General features: G+C 35.9%; 1 protein-coding gene across 7 annotated transcripts; it reads left to right on the top strand.

Annotated features, from left to right (window-relative positions):
• The first annotated feature begins 463 nt into the window (after positions 1–463).
• Positions 464–13,716, top strand: LOC148853959 (putative potassium transporter 12). 7 transcript variants are annotated; one of them, XM_088982006.1, is made up of 10 exons: positions 649–1,320; positions 4,567–4,795; positions 4,942–5,190; positions 8,053–8,103; positions 10,326–10,396; positions 10,475–10,586; positions 11,413–11,474; positions 11,671–11,785; positions 11,927–12,181; positions 12,322–13,716. In XM_088982006.1, exons 1-10 carry the CDS (start codon positions 1,093–1,095, stop codon positions 13,365–13,367), a joined length of 2,418 nt encoding a protein of 805 aa, XP_088838132.1. In that variant the 5' UTR covers positions 649–1,092; the 3' UTR covers positions 13,368–13,716. The 7 variants fall into 7 exon arrangements, with proteins under 7 accessions (XP_088838131.1, XP_088838132.1, XP_088838133.1 ...); XM_088982007.1 differs by having other exon boundaries at positions 11,422–11,474; XM_088982008.1 differs by having other exon boundaries at positions 10,496–10,586.
• Positions 13,717–20,865: the final 7,149 nt, after the last annotated feature.

Here is a 20,865-nt window from a genome sequence, read left to right on the forward strand (position 1 = left end):
TATTCCCAAAGCACGATGGATGTGTATGTGAGGCGCGCCCCCATATGATAAGCAGATCCCGTTCCGTTCCAATTCTCTACCAACATCATCTTTGACACCCACTATAAAAAGGGAATCCGCCATGTTAGTTGATCTGGCCTCCACCAATTGCAGTTAGAGTGTTAGAGACGAAGAACAGTAGGTGAAGAACGGCAGGTGGAAGAACGATGACCCGGCGATCAAATCTATACAGTTGTCAGTTGACGACACATACGTGACACGACAACTCTCGTGGAAGGTCGTTCGGTGACGAAGAAGCAATTCAGGGGCCATGACTCTCGTCCGTCGTCCGATAACTTGCGCCTTGCGTGGTTTCCTTTGTCACACCACACGTAAAACCACATTTCCATAGTGCCGCGTGGGAGGGCGTTACGTCTGTTTGGCATCAACAAGACATCGAGGGCGGGGATATGACGTTTTAACTGTTGTAGTATAAATTCGATGCGAGATGACAGGCCACAATCCGACAACAGAGTGGGTCCAAAGTCCCCGTAACGTTTTAAAGGGTATCGCTGTCCGTATAGCATTCGATCGTTGATTTGAAGAATTCGGATTGGCAAGGAGGGTGTTCTGGTAAATAAATAACACCAAATACTATAGCTGCAATTTGCATTTTGGTTCTGCAAGAGCTCGACAGAGTTTTCCAAACCTCGATTAACGCAGGAAGAAGAACGAACCCACTCCTTTAACGATTACTGGGTTTTGATGCTTGTCTGAGAAAACGAGCTGGAAGAACCTCCAGAAAATCTCTAACTTTTGGTTCTTTTAATCCGAAGAAAATAGAAGAAAAAAGAGGGACTTTGATGTTTTTCTGCAACTGGGTTTTGGTTGCCGGTTAAGTGTATAGAGGCATCAAAAATATTGAAGCTTTTTTGATGCGTCGCTACTGGAAATGCAGGAAGAATAATAAGCATCGGTGGTGCTTGTTGGTTTTCTTGGCAGCAACATCCCCTTTCAATCATCTTTAATCGGCTGTTAATGCAATAAACTATTGAGACCACACGAGATTGTTGGTCCATTCTTGTTGAGATTGCGGAAAAAAAAAAAAACAAAATGGAAGAAGGAGAAATTGAGGAGAGCGTTAGGTTGCTGGGTTCAGAGTCCAGATGGGTTGACGGAAGCGAATTGGATTCAGAGTCACTTCCATGGTCCTTGCTCGAAGAGGTGGCGAACAGGGAAAGACATGGACATATTAGAAGAAGACTTTTGAGGAAACCCGATAGAATAGATTCTCTTGACGTTGAAGCAATGGACGTATCTAATTTTCGTGATCACCATAAGGTAGCATACTTGGTTCATACTTCATACATATATTATTTTTCTTTTCTCTTTTATCGCCCTCCCCTATTGGTGTTGGCACTGGACGAACTCAACGAAGTATAGTGGTGGAACAGGATTCATGTTTCCGACCCATATAGTCGGGACAAATCTTAGTTGAGTTCAGTTGAATTCAGTGTCACAGCAACTCTTTCTTTTCTTTTATTTTTAATTCGGTGTTGGAACAGGAAACCCATGAAACAATATAGAACAGAGAACAAAAGGAGAAATCCGAGAGCATATGCTGATTGAAGTACCGATGGTGTTTTCGCTTTCCACGTTCTTTACTATTGTTTCTTCTTCTTTTTGCAACATATTCATTTTGAATGTGGAAAGTGTCATGAAATGAGTAAGGAAGGTCAAAAATGACAAAGAAAAAACGTATGCTTCCGATAAAATGGCCTATACCATCCAATGACTCTGGAGATAAGTGTTTCACCATCAATGAGAAGAGGGTTTGAGCTGTTTCAAGAATTACGACAACTCCTTTATTCTTTGGAGGTTATTCTCACATTGTTTGACTCTTTCTTGCATGGCATATTAGTTTAGCAAGTTATTTTTTTGATAAGTAGTTTAGCAAGTTATTCGAAAGCATGATAATGGAAATCGTGGAATTTATTTGAAAATAAGAAGTCCTAGTTGAGACAATTTGGAAATGCATCTTTATATGCATATGCTTCAGACATTGGTCTATGACCTAGGATCTAAATTCATCCTCCGAGACTAACGAGTTATGGTGATCTTCCTGAAAACGTGCTTAACAATATGAAGAAATCTAATTAGATACAATTTCTTTCCAACATTAAATATTCAAATCCTTTTTCCTCTGCACATTGTAGAAAAGGAGCAAGACCTTTCTGTGAAATTGATATCTCAACTTCTCAAGAATAATCTGAAAAGTGGAGCACGATAATGAGATGGGTCTTTGACAAGGTTCTCTGCATTATCCTTCATAAAGAACTATTTCTCCAACCAATCCAATACTTGCCCCCCTAAACATGAATAATCTAACTTTATTAAAAATATGCCGATAATGCATATCCTCTCTGTGCTCTCCAGATGACTTTACCTTTGAACATTATGAAAGCCATTGGATTACTTGAAAGTGTGCTAGTTTTTTGCTTAGTCTGAATTGTTCTGGGATGACTTATATTTGGCATATATTTGGATTACTTGAAAAGATACCGGCTTTGTGTATCATGGAAGGGAAGGGTTTCTATTGCATCCCCCCCAAGAAAAGCCTTCCGTTTGATCCTTCTTACTTTATTACAACTTGTCTGGTATGATATGCTCTTGGAGGATAAGGCTGGATCCTGGGATTGGGGATGACTTTGATGGGGTATCTTGCCAGTTGCCTCTTTGTCAAATGTTTCCAAGGACGTATTGTATATCCAATTTTCTGGGTCAATCAGTGGGTGTTATTCTATTTGTTTATCTAGTCTTTCTCAGAACCTGGGTTTTTACGATGGGTCTGGGGGGCTTTTGAGGTAATAGCATTATTCTCCTTCTCGAGCATATCAAAATATGTTTCCACTTCCTCTGAGGGATTTGATGGTTAAGTTTGAATTTCTGTGTCCAGTGGTGATTTATCTCCTTCCCTTTTGTTTTCATCCCTTTCTCTTGGTGGTTGGGCCATTCTTTTTCCCCTTCCTCCAATAGAAGGTCTTGTGGATTGCTCCTGTAGTGCCAAAGATTATATCCTTTGATTTGAAGACTCCGGATCTCCTGCCCACGAGAACTCTGCCCACGCCTACCCACAATACACTACCCCCCCCCCCTCCCCCATTTGGGAACATCTCCCCCTGCATAATACTATATGGAGGATGAGATGTTCTCCATGTGTGACTGCGATTAACATGGGCAGGAGATCCGGACTCTGATTTGAAGGCATCCCATAAACCACCTCTTTGTCCTGCTCCTACATTTATAAGAATTTCATGTATAGCTATAGCTGTTGTGATCCTAGCTTTCTCTGGCCTGTTAAGAAGTGGTGATCTGACAAGGATTAAATGCCATTTTCTCCTACCAGGCCTTGCTGGAGGGGATGTAACGAAGTGCCCAGTATTTGGGGTCTTCTTTACCAGCATAGGAATTGTTTATTATATATATTTGTATGTTTTTTGCTTGTTATTTACTTGGTCTCTTCCTTCCCCAATCTCACTTTTTTAGAGCTGTTGGGCATTGCATATTACTTTTCTATCTCTTAATGCAAATTAGTAGTTAACATTAGAAAAAAATGACAGTGAATACATGGATAATGGAGACATGGATAATTTTGAACTATCAATTGATACCTCCACTTAAAGAAAATTCTTGCCATGGTAGATACTCTAAAGCCTAAATATACCTACTTGTAGCCATGTAAATTGGTCAACATGAATTTTGATCTCAGGGCTTGTGTTAAGTCTTTTTACAAATTAAACAGTTGTGAACCAATTACATTTTTGTTATGACCATTTATATGATGTATTGGAAATGTGTCTTCTAGGAAGGATACCATTGTCTAAAAGCAAGCCCTTGTTTATATTTGTCCAAGTTTCATTATGTTGGACATGCATTGACACATATTGAACACATTCAGCTGCTTATTAGGATAAAATTCCAATTTGTAATTTATCTTGTTTTCAGGTGTTAATAATTTATAATTTATGCGAATTACCAGTCAATCTATTTATTCACTTACCTTTTTTTTATGTTCAATGCTTGCATGGATTAATGTTTATATAAGTAAATCAATAATGGTATTTAATACCTAAAATAAAGGGCATTTTGGTGTAGCAGGTTTGCCCAGGTAATAAATGTCTAGCCTCTTTCCTGGATATGACATTGCTACATTTTATTTTGATATGTAATGGTAGTACGACATTCAAGAATAAGAAAAAGAAGCCCCAGATGGTTGAAATGAGATTTTGTCAAGTTGATTTGAGTGACACGAAAAATGCAACATCTTTTTTCCCTTTTTGGTCTAACTACATAGATCTGGAAGCAACATAAATCTGAAAATACTACAACATGAAATTAATATTGTAATGAAAACCTTCTATTTTAGTAAAAGTCCATCTCAAGTATATCTGTCATATTTGGTCTTTCACATGTTAAAACAAATAATTTTGACAATTGCTTCTCGCTTGATTGTGTAATAAAAAGTTTAGCCATGTTAGGAGCATTTATTACTACTCTTTTATGAAAAATGTACATTTTATGGCTCAGGATCTATCCATTTGGCGCACACTTGCACTGGCATTCCAAACACTCGGTGTGGTCTATGGTGACTTGGGCACAAGTCCTTTATATGTCTTCAGTGATGTTTTCAGCAAGGTGCCAATAAAGTCAGATGTTGATGTCTTGGGAGCTTTATCACTAGTGATGTACACGATTGCTCTCCTTCCTCTTGCAAAATATGTTTTCATAGTTCTCAAGGCTAATGATAATGGGGAAGGTATGATTTTTTAAACCTGAGTTATATCTTAGCCTTGTTTTTGTCATTTTTATGAATTATGATTCTATGAACCATGCAAGGAATTAAAAGGAAAAAAAAACTGTCTGACCACATGTTTGTTAACCAAATGATGATTGCTACTGCAGGAGGCACTTTTGCATTATATTCATTGATTTGCAGGTATGCAAATATTAGTTTACTTCCCAATAGGCAGCAGACTGATGAACATATCTCTAGTTTTAAGCTCAAATTGCCAACTCCCGAGTTAGAAAGGGCACTAAATATAAAGGAGGGTTTGGAAAGAAGATCTTCCTTGAAGACCCTTCTACTGCTATTGGTTCTGATGGGGACTTCCATGATTATAGGGGATGGCATTCTAACCCCAGCGATGTCAGGTATATTGCTGTTTCCTTTTTTTTGCTTGTTATGCAATGCTGATATTGGATATTCTTTTATTGATAACTCTGATATTAGGCATTCCTTCTTAATAATTTTGATACTAGTCTAAACGCTTGCTTTGGTGGCAAACAAGCTCCTTGTTGCCAACTTCATGGACCAAGGAAAAGTAATTCTTACCTGTTGTGCGTTTAAATTCACATATTGGAATGCCAGGCCCAAGTAAAAATTGAGATGCTAAATGCGCATGCTTTTCCTGGCATTAACCATATCTGTAAATTACATGCTCTATGTGCTTTACCAAAATATTCTTGGGTTTTGCTCTGTCAACATTCAGAGTGCATGAATATAAAAGCTAGGAGGCCTTTGTTTAATAGGTTTCTCTTTTTGATTAGAACTTTGTTTTTTTTTTCATCTGCTTTTAGGTTTTATTACAAATGAAACTTACCATAATGTGGTTCTGATGTCTTTCTAAATTTGAAAGATAAATCTATCCTGTAATGGCTTGTGTGACCACCATTCTCTGTGTAGTAGTTATAACATGTGGAACGTGGTAGATGGAATTTAAAATTACAGCCTTTTATTTTTTAGTTTGCAGTTTTCTTTTGTGCTGCTGACTCAATTCATGGTCAAGTGCTGACTTGCTACTTGCTAGTTTATTGGTGGTCCTAGTCCCATCAAGGCGATTTGTCAGATCGTTGTTAAATTCTTGATCAAAAGCAGAAGTTTGATGTTTTACCCTCTTTATCCAAAATTCTTTTCAGACTTCATTTGTCTTTCCTACAATTTTTTCTTGAGTTTTTAATCTTAATTTTGATTATTGTTTTCTTTGACTAATATAGTGCTATTATAATATGATTTTTGCTATTCTACAGTTAATTATTAATTATTACATTTAAGAACTTTAATGCATGAATTTTAAGTCAATTTTGGAGTCCTGAAATGAACACAAAGTTCCTTCAACATGCAACAGATCACTTCTTCTTACAGGTGCTGTAGATGGTCTTCTCTGCATGCAGCTAAATTCCTTCAAACCTATAGCCAAGTTTATTTTTTATTTATTCTTACTTCTTATCCTAATGCTGAAAAAAAAATCAATACATTTTTATTAAAATCTAATGTATAGGATTCTCCACGAGTCCAACCAAAACTATTCTCTGAGAAGTGAAAATTTCTGATGCAACCAAAACTATTCTCTTATACTTGACCTATATGTAATCCACTCTGTCCTAGATATTTGTATCTTGTGGGTGAAGAGATCATAAGGGGTCATTACCCAATGTTGGCCCCAGCTATCCAGGGTCTTGGAAGGGGTGCAGAGAACATGCACATCTATACAACAAAGAGAAGGGATTTCCAGCACAGCGGTGCATATGTGCATGTCAGCAAGGTCCAGAATTAAGATATTGTTGGAAATACCATCCTGTGAAAATGGTGTACTTCAAAAATATCTATATTAGGGAAGTTTTGAGAGATCAAGGAGAGATTGGAAAAGCATATAACTTCAGGGTGGTTAATAACATAAAACTACAGATCCAGAACCTAAGAAACATTAAAAAAACTTACATATAACAAGAAAATAATTATTTTATGCCATTATCCTTGAATAAAAAAGAACTTGCTTGGTTGGTTTTCTTTGGGAGGTATTAATCTTCGTAGTCTGATCTGTAAGGGATGGTTGTGTAGAATTAATTTTAAGGACTGCAATATATTTACTGTTAAAATACAGCCTTAACAATGTATCTGTATGCATTTAGATTTGCCAAACTGCATATTCTATCTTATATCTTATTCCAAGTTAGTCTAGTTTTTATAGTAAACTATTATTTTGATTGTAAAGTGGCTTGCCTTTGTATGTTTCATGTTACTGGTGAGCATATTTCTTCATTTTTTTGAGAGGAATTTAATAAGATTTCATATTTCTTTCATATTTTTTTTTCATGCTTCAGTTTTGTATTACTTTTAATCATATAAAGTGATGGAAACTATTATTTGTCAATAATGGTTTTTTCAATAATTAGATCTCAATACATTTTGTGTATTGGATCTGAATGGTTTTACCAAGATAATTAGTTTTTTATGTATTGGATCTGAATACATTTTATGCCTGAAGAAATTGAACAAAATAATAGCAAAAAACAAAACTGAAAGAGAAAGAAAGCAACATCCAATTGAATTTGTGGTTGAAATTAGCCTTAAAGGCTGTTTTCTCTACAAAATCATGGATTTGATAATGATATATAATCAAATAGAGGTATTATTTCTTCATTTATTATTAAATATAGAAGCAAATTGAAAAAAATACATTCGGTTTTTTAGAATAGATAAAGTATGATTTCATTAAAAGAAGAAAAGCCCCTGTACAACTAATGGAATGTATCTGTGAAACTTTTTTTCTCAAAAAAAAAAATTTCCCGTTTGGCTTACATTAATGTGAAAAGTATAAGGTTTATTTTTCTTCTCTTGGACACTAGATGTTTATATTTTCTTAGCTTTTGTATTAGTAAGCTATTTTGATCTATTGCTGATTTAAAAGAAGTAATAGTGGACAAAATACTGTCCATAGGATGAGAAAGAAACCCCCCAAAAAAATATCTTTTTCTCCTGTGCTTCCCTAGACCGTGGTGAATTGCATCACCAAATCAGACCAAAGATTGTTATTGTTGAACCACTGAACTGGTAGAGGGTGATTGAATCAAAACACCAAACAAATTGGCCCTTACAAATTTGTATTGCTTTTCAGAATAATATTGACATAAGAGGGTGATACTATGATTATGTTTACCAATTATGTAAGAACGTAAATGCTATTTCCATGCAAGTTGCTTAGAATCTTACTAGTGCATCTTTTTATGTTGCAGTAATGTCCTCAGTGAGTGGCCTACAAGGTCAAATTCCTGGGTTTGATACAAGTAGGTAAATCTATTGCTTTCTTCGAGAAATAATTCTCTTTCTTAGAGTATACTTTTGTGGAAATTGAAGTTGTAGTTGTTATTGGAATTTTATCTATTTCCTATCTACTGCAATATGTTGGTATATTGCTTTTGATAAATACTTGTTGTAAAGGATTAAAGCAATTATACTAGGGGTGATCATGGGCTGCGCTCGTGCTGGGTTCTGGGCCTATGACTTTTATTTATAAAATGTGAATTATATATTATTTTATACTAAATTTCATAATATATATTTATATATATTATTAATAGTGTGAATGAGAGTGTGGAACTTTTGTTTGACTAAAATACCCCAATATTTGAATTTGGTTCCTCTCTAATTGTGAGGGCACAAAATGTAATTTGAATTACTATATTTCTCCTCATTCAATTTCCTCTCATTAAGGCTAAGTTTGGGAGTACTTATTCAAATAAGCACTTATTTTGGGCTGGGACCACACCAATAAGTACTTATTTGCGTTTAGGAAATAATCTCAAAATGAGTGCTTATTCACTCATTTGAGAATCCCAATTTTTGGGGCTTATTTTTAAGAGCTTATTTCTTTTCTGGCCTATCTTGGCCTGCCACTTCATTTTAAAATACCCATACTATCCCTGTTTAAAATAAATGTCTTTTCACCAAATGCTCATAAGTTCTTATTAAAATAAGCACTTGTTTTTAAGCACTTATTTTTCAAATAAGCCACTCCCAAACTTGGCCTCAATCTAATATTTAGGGTATTAACTCCCATTCTCTCATTGTATCCTATATTTAAGCTATTTTTCACTATTTAGTTCTATCAATTAGATTTATATTTAATACTTTTAAAGAAATAAAATACATGCTTTTCAAAATTGACCTGAAATGGAACTGTTGTTCCATCCTAGTGTCAAGTGAGCAATTCAACAATCTGGGTCAAATGGGTCAATTCATGTTGTCATAAGTAAATAAAAAGACGTTTTCAAATAAAAATAAATACAAAATATAGGAAATTGGGCACACCGCTAATGTTTTATATTAATCATATTAAAGAAAAGTAAGTGTGATAAATAATAATAATTTTACTGATTTTGGAATGAAATATAAATTTAAAACCAGTTCAAAAATAAAAATTATTGTTGTTGTGGCGAATCAACAATTCAACCTTTTGAGTCAAATGTGACAACCCTTGATATCATAATTAAAGTAAAAAAAAATACAAAATACAAAAACATTATGTAATAATCAGAAATTTTGTAAAAAAGCATTTAGGCACTTAGCTAATATTTTATATTAATCATATTAAAGAAAAATAAGTGTGATAAATAATAGTTGTTTTTTATTAATGTTGGATATAAGATATATAATTAAAAACTGACTAAAAAATGTAATTGTTTTCTTGGTGGCAGGTCAATAGTTTAATCTTTTAGGTCATATGTACCAACCCTTTATCTCATAATTAAATAATAAAAATGTAAAAATACAAAAAATATGAAAAAAATATAGAAACTCTATAGAAAATATATGGAAATAAAATACAAAATTTAAAGCTAACCCAAAAGTGAAATTGTTTTACTTTTTGGTGGTAGATAAAAAATTCAACCTTTCTAGTCAAATGTGTCAAGCTGGGATATAAAAATTCAAAATGATAAAAACACACAAAAGTATAAAAATACAAAAAAAAATTGGAAACATTTGGACACATCTCATCATAAACAAAATTAAGCGTGGCAAATAAGAATTGTATTTTATAGACAGAAATATAAAAAATGTAGAAATTTTGGAAACACATTATTTACTATCATCATTATCATAAATTGCCATGTGCAAAGCATGTAAACACTTATTAGCTCGTATGTATTATAGGTGTCATATTATAATATTTATATATATGCATATGTACAAATAGAATATATGAATTGTACAAATATAAAATTTATAAATGTGTGGGTCAGGCTGAAAATGATCACCCTCTAAATTGTACTATCCCAGTTATCTGATCAATCACTTTCTCTTGGAGGGACTACAGGAGTGCAGCTTTCTAAGAGAACTTTTACAATTAGGAGGTTAACACTGTCCAATTGATATAAAAATTTTGGCTATGGAACATCAATTCGATTGCTCTCATTAACATGATGAGTGCAAGAGGCCAAGAGTTAGGGACCTGTGGGTAGTATATATGCACCTGTAATTTGACTAATTTGATTCATGTTGCTTACAGATGCTGTGGTTATCCTATCCATTGTAATCCTTGTGGGATTATTCAGCATACAGAGGTTTGGGACTAGCAAAGTGAGTTTCATGTTTGCGCCTATACTGGCACTTTGGTTCTTTTTTCTGGGATCTATTGGAATGTACAACCTATTTAAGCATGATGTTACGGTTCTCAAGGCATTCAATCCAGCTTATATATATTACTTCTTCAAGAGGAACACTGCAGAAGCATGGTCAGCACTAGGTGGCTGTGTTTTGTGCATTACTGGTATGCCAAACTTTTGGACTGCTCAAATGCTTTATGTGCTTGTTTTGTTGGAAGAACTCTTTACATGATTTGGTTATGGGGATCTAGATCTGATCCATGAATCTCCTAGGGGTTTGCCTATTTTGCATGCTCAACAATCTAAATAATGTTTTTTATTGTTTTATATTTCCGCGTTTACCCATTCCCTGCTCTTAATTTTAAATACATCCAGTTGTACCACAAAGCTTTCTTCCATAGCTTCCTCTTTCATCTTCTCTAATAAAACCTTTGATGATTATAACCATCTTGATGCAGTACTGCTTTTGTTAACTGTTCAATCACTATTTCTGGCTATATTGAAGGAATGTAAGATGGTTAGATCTTCGTAGTTCCAGTTGAGTTGGCTTCTGGTAAAATTATCTCCTTTTGAAGACCTATTAAATGATGGTTCTGACTTTCCCATGCTTGCAGATGTAGAGTGTGTAACACTTCAGCTGGTATATCATTTTCTTTTTGACAAATTTCTTAAAGACTCAGTAGTGTCAAACCTGTCCTGAGGCATTTTAGAATTTTCCTCAGTGAAGCAAGCCAGGAACACACATCTCTTATTCCATTTCCTTAAAGAAACATACATGACTTTATTCTTGGATAGCTAGCTATGTTGCTTCATGTGTTTTAATACCATATGCATAGATTGGTCCAAGCTATCAATTCCATTGCGTGTAGCCTGTAGTATATACCATCTATGCAATCATGTAAACAGTTGTAGATATCAGAATCAGAATAGACAATTGATATCATTACGAAATACTCCTCTCTTCCCGATACACAATTTTTATTTTGATAGTTGCTGCAGGAGCTGAAGCAATGTTTGCTGATGTAGGCCATTTCTCCGTTTTATCTATACAAGTATATTTTCAATCCCTCAACTCTCTTTCTCTCTCTCTCTCTCTCTCTCTCTCTCTCTCTCTTTCTATCCCCCCACCAACCACATTCTATGTGTGAGTATCACTAATTGACCTGTTTATGATGATCACTTTCATGTGAACCACCAAGTTCCATGGAAGTTCCAGCTCTTATTTTCAAATCTCTATGGTGTTCACAGATTGCCTTCTCCTTTGTGGTGTTTCCCTGCCTTATGTTGGCATACATGGGCCAAGCTGCATATCTAATGAGATATCCATCTTCTGCAGAACGAATATTCTATGATTCTGTCCCTGGTATGCACTGCAAGGAACTGTTAGCACACCCATGTTTGCCCAGCTTGGCTATAAACTCTTTAAGATGAACTTCTTGGGAAATGTATCTGCGGTGATCATTTATTTTAACCTTTCTGATGTCTATATGTTGTGGATGGACAGATGGTCTATTCTGGCCTGTATTTGTGATAGCCACACTTGCTGCCATGATTGCCAGTCAATCTATGATTTCTGCTACATTTTCGTGTATCAAACAATCAATGGCTCTTGGATGCTTCCCAAGGCTGAAGATAGTTCACACCTCTAGGAGACTCATGGGTCAGATCTACATCCCCATCATCAATTGGTTCCTGATGATCACGTGCATTTTAGTTGTTGCTACTTTTGGGAGCACCACGGATATAGCCAATGCATACGGTATTTTCTAATGATGGGCTGTGACATAAATTCTCCATTGAAGTTCCTTGTTATCCCTTTTTATTCAGTCAGGAAAGATGGGGTGTTTGTTACTGTCAAAAAAATGATGTGTACTGATGCAAAACAAGCTTTTCTTGTAGGCATCGCAGAGGTAGGTGTCATGATTGTGAGCACTGCCTTGGTGACACTTGTAATGCTTCTAATATGGCAGATCAACTTGTTCCTAGCTTTGTGTTTCCCACTTGTCTTTGGGATGGTAGAGCTTATCTACTTGTCTGCAGTCCTGACAAAGATCAGGGAGGGAGGGTGGCTTCCACTCGCTTTTGCTTCTTGTTTTCTTTGTGTGATGTATACCTGGAATTATGGGAGTGTACTGAAGTACCAGAGTGAGGTCAGGGAGAAGATCTCCATGGACTTTCTACTTGAATTGGGCTCCACTCTAGGGACTGTCAGAGTCCCAGGGATTGGTTTATTGTATAATGAGCTGGTCCAAGGTATTCCTTCAATCTTTGGCCAGTTTCTAGTCGGCCTTCCAGCAATTCATTCAACAATCGTGTTTGTATGCATAAAGTATGTTCCTGTGCCGGTCGTGCCTCAAGAAGAAAGGTTTCTGTTCAGAAGGGTCTGTCCTAAGGACTACCACATGTTCCGCTGCATTGCCCGTTATGGATATAAAGATGTAAGAAAGGAAGACCATCATGCCTTTGAACAGCTTTTGGTTGAGAGCCTTGAGAAGTTTTTGAGAATAGAGTCTCAGGAGCTTGCATTGGAGAACGGCATAGATGAGGAGCTTGACAGTGTTTTATTGAGGTCAAGGGACTCTGAATTCTCAGTCAATGGTGCCGAGGAACTTCAGATTCCATTGATGCATGATCAAAGAATGGAGGACACCGACACTTCAAGCTCAGAGGAACCCGTATCCTTGTTTCCATCTAGTGTCATGTCATTTAATGAAGACCCAAGTCTTGAATATGAACTTTCAGCCCTTCGAGAGGCCATGAATTCAGGATTTACGTATCTTCTTTCTCATGGGGATGTGAGGGCAAGGAAGGATTCTTGGTTCCTTAAGAAGCTGATTGTAAATTATTTCTATGCCTTCCTAAGGAGGAACTGTAGAGTGGGGGCTGCAAATATGAGTCTTCCCCACATGAATATAATGCGAGTTGGGATGACATATATGGTATAGCCGAAGTCTGGGTTTACCTGACAATAACACAAGTAATTGAAAAGGCGACTTGGTAGTTGTAGTTTTAGGAACACTGTAACATATGTTGTTAGCTGCATCTCCTTTATTGTCAATTTTGATAATTTTAACAGTCATTGTTCTCTCTCTCTCTCTCTCTCTCTCTCTCTCTCTGAGAAGTATGTAATTGTTACAAGGACCTTTCTTTGGCATGTTTCCCTGAACCCACATTATATGGGAAATGCTTTTGCTTTATGGTTACACGCATGGAGAGCTCTCATTTAGTTATAGTGAGTGCAAGACAGCTAAATTATACCATGAAACACGTAACTTTCTCTGTCCATGCGATTTTCATGTGTTGTTTTGTGTATAATAGATAGATTATCTTGTAGCCTGAAAATCCGGTTTCTATTGAAGAAACTTATTGTTGAATTCATTCATTCTGTTGTTTTCTGCACTCATAGTCAAGTTTGATGAATAATTTATTATTTACCATGATTACCACAGGCTTCAACCTTTGCTTGAATACGATTTTTAATTGTTGTTGTGATCAGCATTTTTAATATGTGGCAGTTGAGGTGGAGGGACCAAACCAAATAGGTCCATCTATCATCCATGTGTTATGGTAACCAGATTTTGCTCTTCATTTACCAAGGTACTGTACAACTAATTGCTTGTGCTTGTCATGGCTCCAAGCTGCTGATTGGTGTTTCCTAGTGTTAATTTTCTCATGGTGAGGTAAAAGGTTAACAAATGTTCATCATGATCGTCAGCCCCATCCTGTTCTAGTTCTAGCCTAAAAATACTTTCTTTACCTCTGGATTATTATTACTAGCTCCATTAATAAGGTCCATCTGGGATTGGCTTATCTGAATTCTGATCACTCATACAAGATCCATAGTCAAGCTCTTGAATTTGTCTGGTCTTCAGTGGTGCTTACATAATGGTCCCAAATTATGGAGACTGGTCCCAGCTCTGAAATGGAAGTCCACACCCAATTACCATCATGTACCCAAGCAACCCCATTAACACAAGCACTCATGTCAGTGGTTGCAGATTAGGAAGACTGATAGCACTAAAATCATGGGTACCAAGAGTTCCAGGTTTCCAAATCAGAAAACGATGACGATTTTGTTTTGGGTATCAAAGGTTGGCTGAGCTTCAGGCATACAAGACTTGGATAATGACAATAAGCAAATTGGGGTAAGTCAATAAGCAAACTGGAACATCCATCTCCCAATGGATCCTTATTAGCAGTACCAACTAGAATCTTCAAATGAATAATGGAGTCTCTGGTCAAATCTCAAGATTTTTTCTTTTTTTGTTTGCTTGCGTGTGTGACTGTATATGCCCCAAGATCCTAAGCAAAAGACAAAGCTGGAAAAGTAGAGTTTTCTCAATTAAAAAAAAGAAGAAGAAATTGTTGGGATTGAAGATGGATGACCATAAAAAGTAAAGAGGCCTTCCAGCCTCAAACTACCTTGTCAATACCTAAATATATACATAATTTGGAATTAGATGGTTTTAATCCAAGGAGGATAAGCTATACTTAGGTGGAATCCATCTCCATCCCTCTATGTCTCCATGGCTGCAGGATTTTTGAAGTGGTTGGGAAGAAATAAGAACTGACACGTCTCTCCTGGGACCAAAGGGTTTTAAATGGGCTATGGGCCCCCACTCCCCTTCATTTTGTTTATATGACAGCTGGTGGACGGATGGTGTGATGCACACTATTGGGGACCTGATCCCATAATTATGCATCATATAGCCCCAGACGCAAATCAAAATAAATATCTAAGGCCCTGTTTGATGATTAATTATTTGTCAGAAGTATTTATTTTAACAACCCTTTAGGCTGTTTGATAACCCACCTTTTCAAATCACTTATTATGTTTTAAGTATTTATTGGGGTGGGAATGTTTGGTAAGCTATTTTCTCATAAGTGCTTATATTTATGCAAATGACAATTTTAACCTTCACTCCACTTATATATATATATACAATATTTTTCACATGTTATACTATACATTCAACTGAGAGTCTACATGGACCCTCACATGGGCTGTCATGTGAATCCAAATAATAATAATAATAATAATAATAATAATTTATCACAATAAAAAAATAATAATTATAAATAATAATAAATCAAGATGTAAACATAAAGATGATTGATCATCCATTCGTCCCTGCCTCGTTCACCTTAAAACCTGAATCTAGACCGAGAGAATTAGTTCTGCATATCTACTTACTAGGCATAAAATCCACATCCAGCATCCATACACTTTTGATCTGTAACAAGGCATGGTCTCAAAATGATAGATTTGAGATCAAATAGCTTATTGATTAAACTTCTGTGTGACGTCTGGAAACAGGTTTCACACCAAAAATCTATCCAACCATCTAAATATTGCAGTATTTTGATCATTAAACAAGGTAAAATAAATCCTTTCCCATAAAGGTTTGACAAATTCATTTCATCTGATGAAATCAGAAAACCCATGCACCCCAAAAGAAGTTTCAGAGATCTGAGATCAAGCAAAACATTTGCACTACATATCAGTCAATCCATATCACGAATATAAAAAATATATCAGCGAGTTGAGTGCCTATACTATTTTAGATCTGAGATCGAGCTCTGTTTCAGAGATCTAAGATCGAGTTACGAGCTATGTTTCAGAGATCTGAGATTGAGCTTTGTTTCGGATTTCTGATTTCACACAACCAACAATAGATTTCATGATAATAGATCTATGTATAGAGAACTAACCTATTGTTGTCGGTCATTGTTCGAACAGTAGATTTCATAGTAGATCTACAAAGAATAGAGTTCATGTTAGAGAAAAACAAAAAAGGAATGATTAAATGAAAGAAAAACTTCAAAACATAGAGGAAATAAGCCAAATGGTAGGTCCACCGACCACGGGTCCTCATCGCCAATCATCGCTAGTGGACCTGCAATTGGTGCGCTGCTGTTGCTAGGGTTTGAGGGTTGAATGAGTGGAGAAAGGGGAGGTATAATCTAATGGGGGTATTTTGGTTATTATACAAATTTGTCAGGGACTGGTTCGTCCTATTATTTTGAAGAAATACTTAAAAAAAAACCAACTTAAAATCACTTTTTCGAAGAAGTAGTTCTTTAAAAAAAAGTACTTTTACCCCACTTTTTTACCAAACACCTATAAGTACTTAAAAACCAATGGTCCCATGTCTTAAAAGAATTACTTCTTAAAAGAAGTATTTATTAAAAATGTTCTCAAACACTACCCAAGCCTCTTTACTTCTTTAGGCATGGATGGGTCATGGGAATGTGTTGATAATGAATATCTTACGACATAAATAAGCCTGAAAGGGAAAAGTGAAAGGGATCCCCATCCCCAATTCCCCAATATGGACCGTGGGCCGGGTTTTAAGGCCCACCCAATTGGGATACCACGTGTGTTTGAGTCTGACCGGCTAATTCCAAATGGCAAGTTGGCAATCCACCTAGTAGGCTACCACTACATCGTAGAGAAAGCTCTTTTTTAGGTTTGGTTACTGCTTTTCAAACACGCCTCTGCAAAAAGGATTGTGTATTTAATGCCAGTGCCGCATAGCTATCCAATCCATCCATAAAACGTGCGATGATGTAAGCCGTAGGAAGCTATAGGACACGTGTCAAAAGCATATGGGGCGATGAGATCAATAGGTGGGTTTGTCTAACCCGTCACTGTTTGCCACGTAATAGATTCTTGGGGTCGTTTAGATATCGTTTTCCGAACGATGGGGAACCTAAATAAGAAACCACCTTACCCTTTTCTCCTAGAAAAATAAGCAAAAATATGAAAACTTGCTGGTCAAGTCCCATTCTCATCTCTAAAGTAGTTAGGTTCCCCACATTGACCCACTTTTTTCTTTTATTTGGAGGATTTTTGTGGGTGATGTGGATTATTCCCGAAATAGGGGACTCACTGAATTGGCCGTATAGGCTCAATTTAATGGCAGAACTGGAGACCGGATTTGCTCCTTACAACTGGCGTCTCACACGCAGAACCGTCAATGGTGTCTGATTGTTAGATCTCACAAATGAAACTGGATTTAGTCGATGCAAAGCCCTTTAAACAGTCTTTATAACCTTGCATTGGAAATAATTTCCTGTTTTCTTAATATTTACTAAACCCATTTTTTCCTTACTCTAGCATTACAAAATAGAAAATACAACCACCTTTTTGTTTTGTTTTTTGTTAAATAATTTGTTCTCTCATACATCCACCACCTAATCTCAATTGTAAAGAATAATTGAGAAAAAACAAAATTATTCTTCAGTCAATTCACTGAATTGATATAAAATTAAAGGGACAAAAACATCTTCGCTATTATCTAAAAAAAATCTATTTATTTTCTTACTTGTGATCTAAGGAACAATTTCAGGTTCAGAAAAGTGTCAAGTGTCCAGTCAAACCCTTCTCTTGCAATCAAACTTTGAGAGCTTATTTATGGCTTAGGATTTTGGATTTCTGGACATATTCAAAGAAAAGGAATCAGCCTATTTCTTATCTATTCTTCAGCAGTACCAGCTCCTTTCTTTAGTGAAGGGGTATCATTAAAAATGACAAATTGGGTTTTGTTTAACTGACCAAAGAGTACTAATGTCTTTTCAATTATTCAAAAATATAGAGTAATTACCAATGGTTGAATATAATAAAAGTTTGAGCAAAATTTTCACTTTAAATAAAGCTTTGCTTTCCAAGGGCTAAGATGAACCACGCTCTTATAAAGTGCGGTTGCAGTATAAAAGAGAAGAAAAAAAAAGGTGAAGAGAAGTTTTCATAGAAAGACATGAACCATGACCCAGGTCCAAGCAAGTAGCAGATAGCGGGATGGGGACATATCCTTAATACAGAATTTGGATTTGTTCGGTTTTGTCACTTTAGAGTTAGAGAGTTGAGATCTGATTATCACGAATCTTGCAATATCTTTACACTGTTAAACTGAAAGTTCAGAGGAAGTTTTCAGGGCTATTGTTTGTTTTGCAGTGGTGTAAATGCGGTTTGTTTTTGGTTTAGATTTGAGTTTGAGGTTGTCTTATTTATTTGTGTGAAGTAAAATAGGAAATAAATGAAAGATGATTTGATACTCACTTAATATAAGAGAGAATTGACATAGAAGGGTGGTACAAAATTTGCATCAGAAACAGTTTCTGGATGAAAATTTTGCATTACCAATATAATATAAATGTATTATATATATATATTAAGAAAATTTGGTTGTAATTGAAACTGAACCGAAAATTTTAGTTTTGGTTCAGTTGTTTATTTAAAACTTTGGTTTTTGGCCGAATAAACCAATTACCTTTTTTTTTTTCTGAGAAGAAGCCAGTAGGCTGTTTCATTACTTTAGCTTGATGAAGAATCGCCTACAAGAATAGGAATGAGAAAATCTGGAGAAGCAAACCTAAATACAAGGCCGACCCAGAGATAGTCCCTTCTGTGCTACAGTGTGGGCAGGCTTATTGGCTGAGCGACAAACACAATTCACCAAGCAATTAGAAAGGTGTCGAAGAGAACTCCTACAAGCGGCTAAAACATGAATAAACTGCCACAGTTGGATCGATATGATCAACCAACAAGAGTTTATATATGGTTTCAGCATCACCTTCAAATATCACATTTGATAACAACAACTGAGTTGCTAGAGATAGAGCTTCCAACAAAGCCCGAGCTTCATCCATTTGATAACACTTACTATATTTGTGCTAAAGTTCTTAATTATCCATGCTTTGCTGAATGGTTTGTGTTGTTTCTATGTGCACCCTAGCTCTGAAGGGTGCCAACAGTTTTTTGATTATATTTCTTCTGCTGTTAGTAGCTAGGATTAGGATGGACCTCTTTGTGCCTTGGGGGATTTCCATTGTATAATTGATTTCATTACCAAGGAAAGAGGAGGTAATGACCATTTCATCATAAATGAAAATGGGATTTTAATTCCGCCTAACCAAATTGTTGGAATCAGAATGATTCATTCCGATTCTGATCCTAAACTCCTATTCCCACGAACCAAATGGGACCTAAATTACTTTGAGCCGACTTCTAATATTTAACAACTGGCGAACAGGCTCAGCCGTCCCGTAACGGATGGAATTGAATGTTGGTTTTTGAAAGTTGAGGATATATGCGTGATATGTCATTGAAAGTTGAGGCCCTAACGGATGAAATTGAGTGTTACTTTGAACGTCGAGCTTCATTTTCTAGACAGATTATTTTAAGATAGCTTATAAGCTTCTTTTCCATGCGCTATCGTGCTGGAATTTCAAACTACTCCAGTTGTTCTATTGATTTTGATGTTACCGAGCGTTCCTTTGACGTTCAAATTTAATTTAATTGACTGAAAACTCAGCTAGGTTTCTTCACTAGTACTTTTTTTTTATCTACCACTCATTCTGATTCTGTTCTGTTCGACCATCAATACCCAAAACCTGAAAACCTGTTAGAGAAGTATAAGCAAATCTGGAATCTTTTATTTTCTTGACTTTGTTTTTCTTCTTTCTTTTTAAATTTTATATATATCTTCCAATGCAAATGCACCAGGCCAGACGTAAAAGGATGATTGAGTCGTCACATAAGTTGTCTGTTTCTTTACTTTATTATATTTCACTCGCAAAAATATCGGATCCAGATCAGATACCTGGATTTTATTGCCGAATGATTCATTCTCATATCTCGCTGAGAGCCAAAGCACAGGTAAAGAGTATGATTGAGAACCATGGCAGAAAATAGAGACGTGGGCGCGACTGATCGATCACTCGCCAGTGGGAATCCCACTTAGTTAAAGCAACGTGTCCTCTCCTCTCAACTTAATTCGTAAGCTTCCTGGAACCTTCTCGGTTTTGCGCGCTCTCTCTCTCTCTCTCTCACATAACAAAGATGGCGAAGGGATGATTCATTGTTTAGTGCAAATTCAGAGAAAAGACTTTGCTATGTTTTTTTATTATTTTAATTAAGTTTTTGTTCTTCATATGTTTCTTTCAATCACGATTCTGTTCTCTCCATTAACCCAAACGAGTTTCTGAATCTGAAAGAACAAACAGCGAAAGCGACTTTAATTCTCATCATCAACATCAATGATTATAATATTGTAATCATGTTAATATAAGGTAGGAATGAGTTGAGTCCACGAAACTCGATTAATTCGGTCACAGAGTTACTTTTTTTTTTTTTTATAAATCATCACTGATTCAGGCATTTATGACCATGAATCGATACCGATTAGTAGGTAATTGGTTGCCCTTCTTTTTTAAGTAAACTTTATAAAGGTGACTTTGCCTAGCAGCCGACCTTCTTGTCTCTTTTGATTTTGGTTCCTTCGTGGATTTAACGGGGTCCATGGAATGAACAAACAATTATACTATATTATTGAAACTTGAAACAATTATATGAAAAGAAATGAACGAACACAAAGAGATTCAGCTTGTCATAATTGGAATTTTGAATGGTTTTGAGCTTCAATGCACTACTAATCAGGA

This window comes from Nelumbo lutea, chromosome 4 (assembly GCF_056320005.1).
Source record: "Nelumbo lutea isolate HS-2025 chromosome 4, American lotus-T2T, whole genome shotgun sequence".
Classification (NCBI taxonomy): domain Eukaryota; kingdom Viridiplantae; phylum Streptophyta; class Magnoliopsida; order Proteales; family Nelumbonaceae; genus Nelumbo; species Nelumbo lutea.

Coding starts and splice junctions, on each gene's coding strand:
- LOC148853959 (XM_088982004.1), top strand. CDS start 1,093: ATGGAAGAAGGAGAAATTGAGGAGAGCGTTAGGTTGCTGGGTTCAGAG. Junction 4,796..4,941: donor GGCTAATGATAATGGGGAAG/GTATGATTTTTT, acceptor TTGCTACTGCAG/GAGGCACTTTTGCATTATAT. Junction 5,191..8,052: donor TCTAACCCCAGCGATGTCAG/GTATATTGCTGT, acceptor TTTATGTTGCAG/TAATGTCCTCAGTGAGTGGC.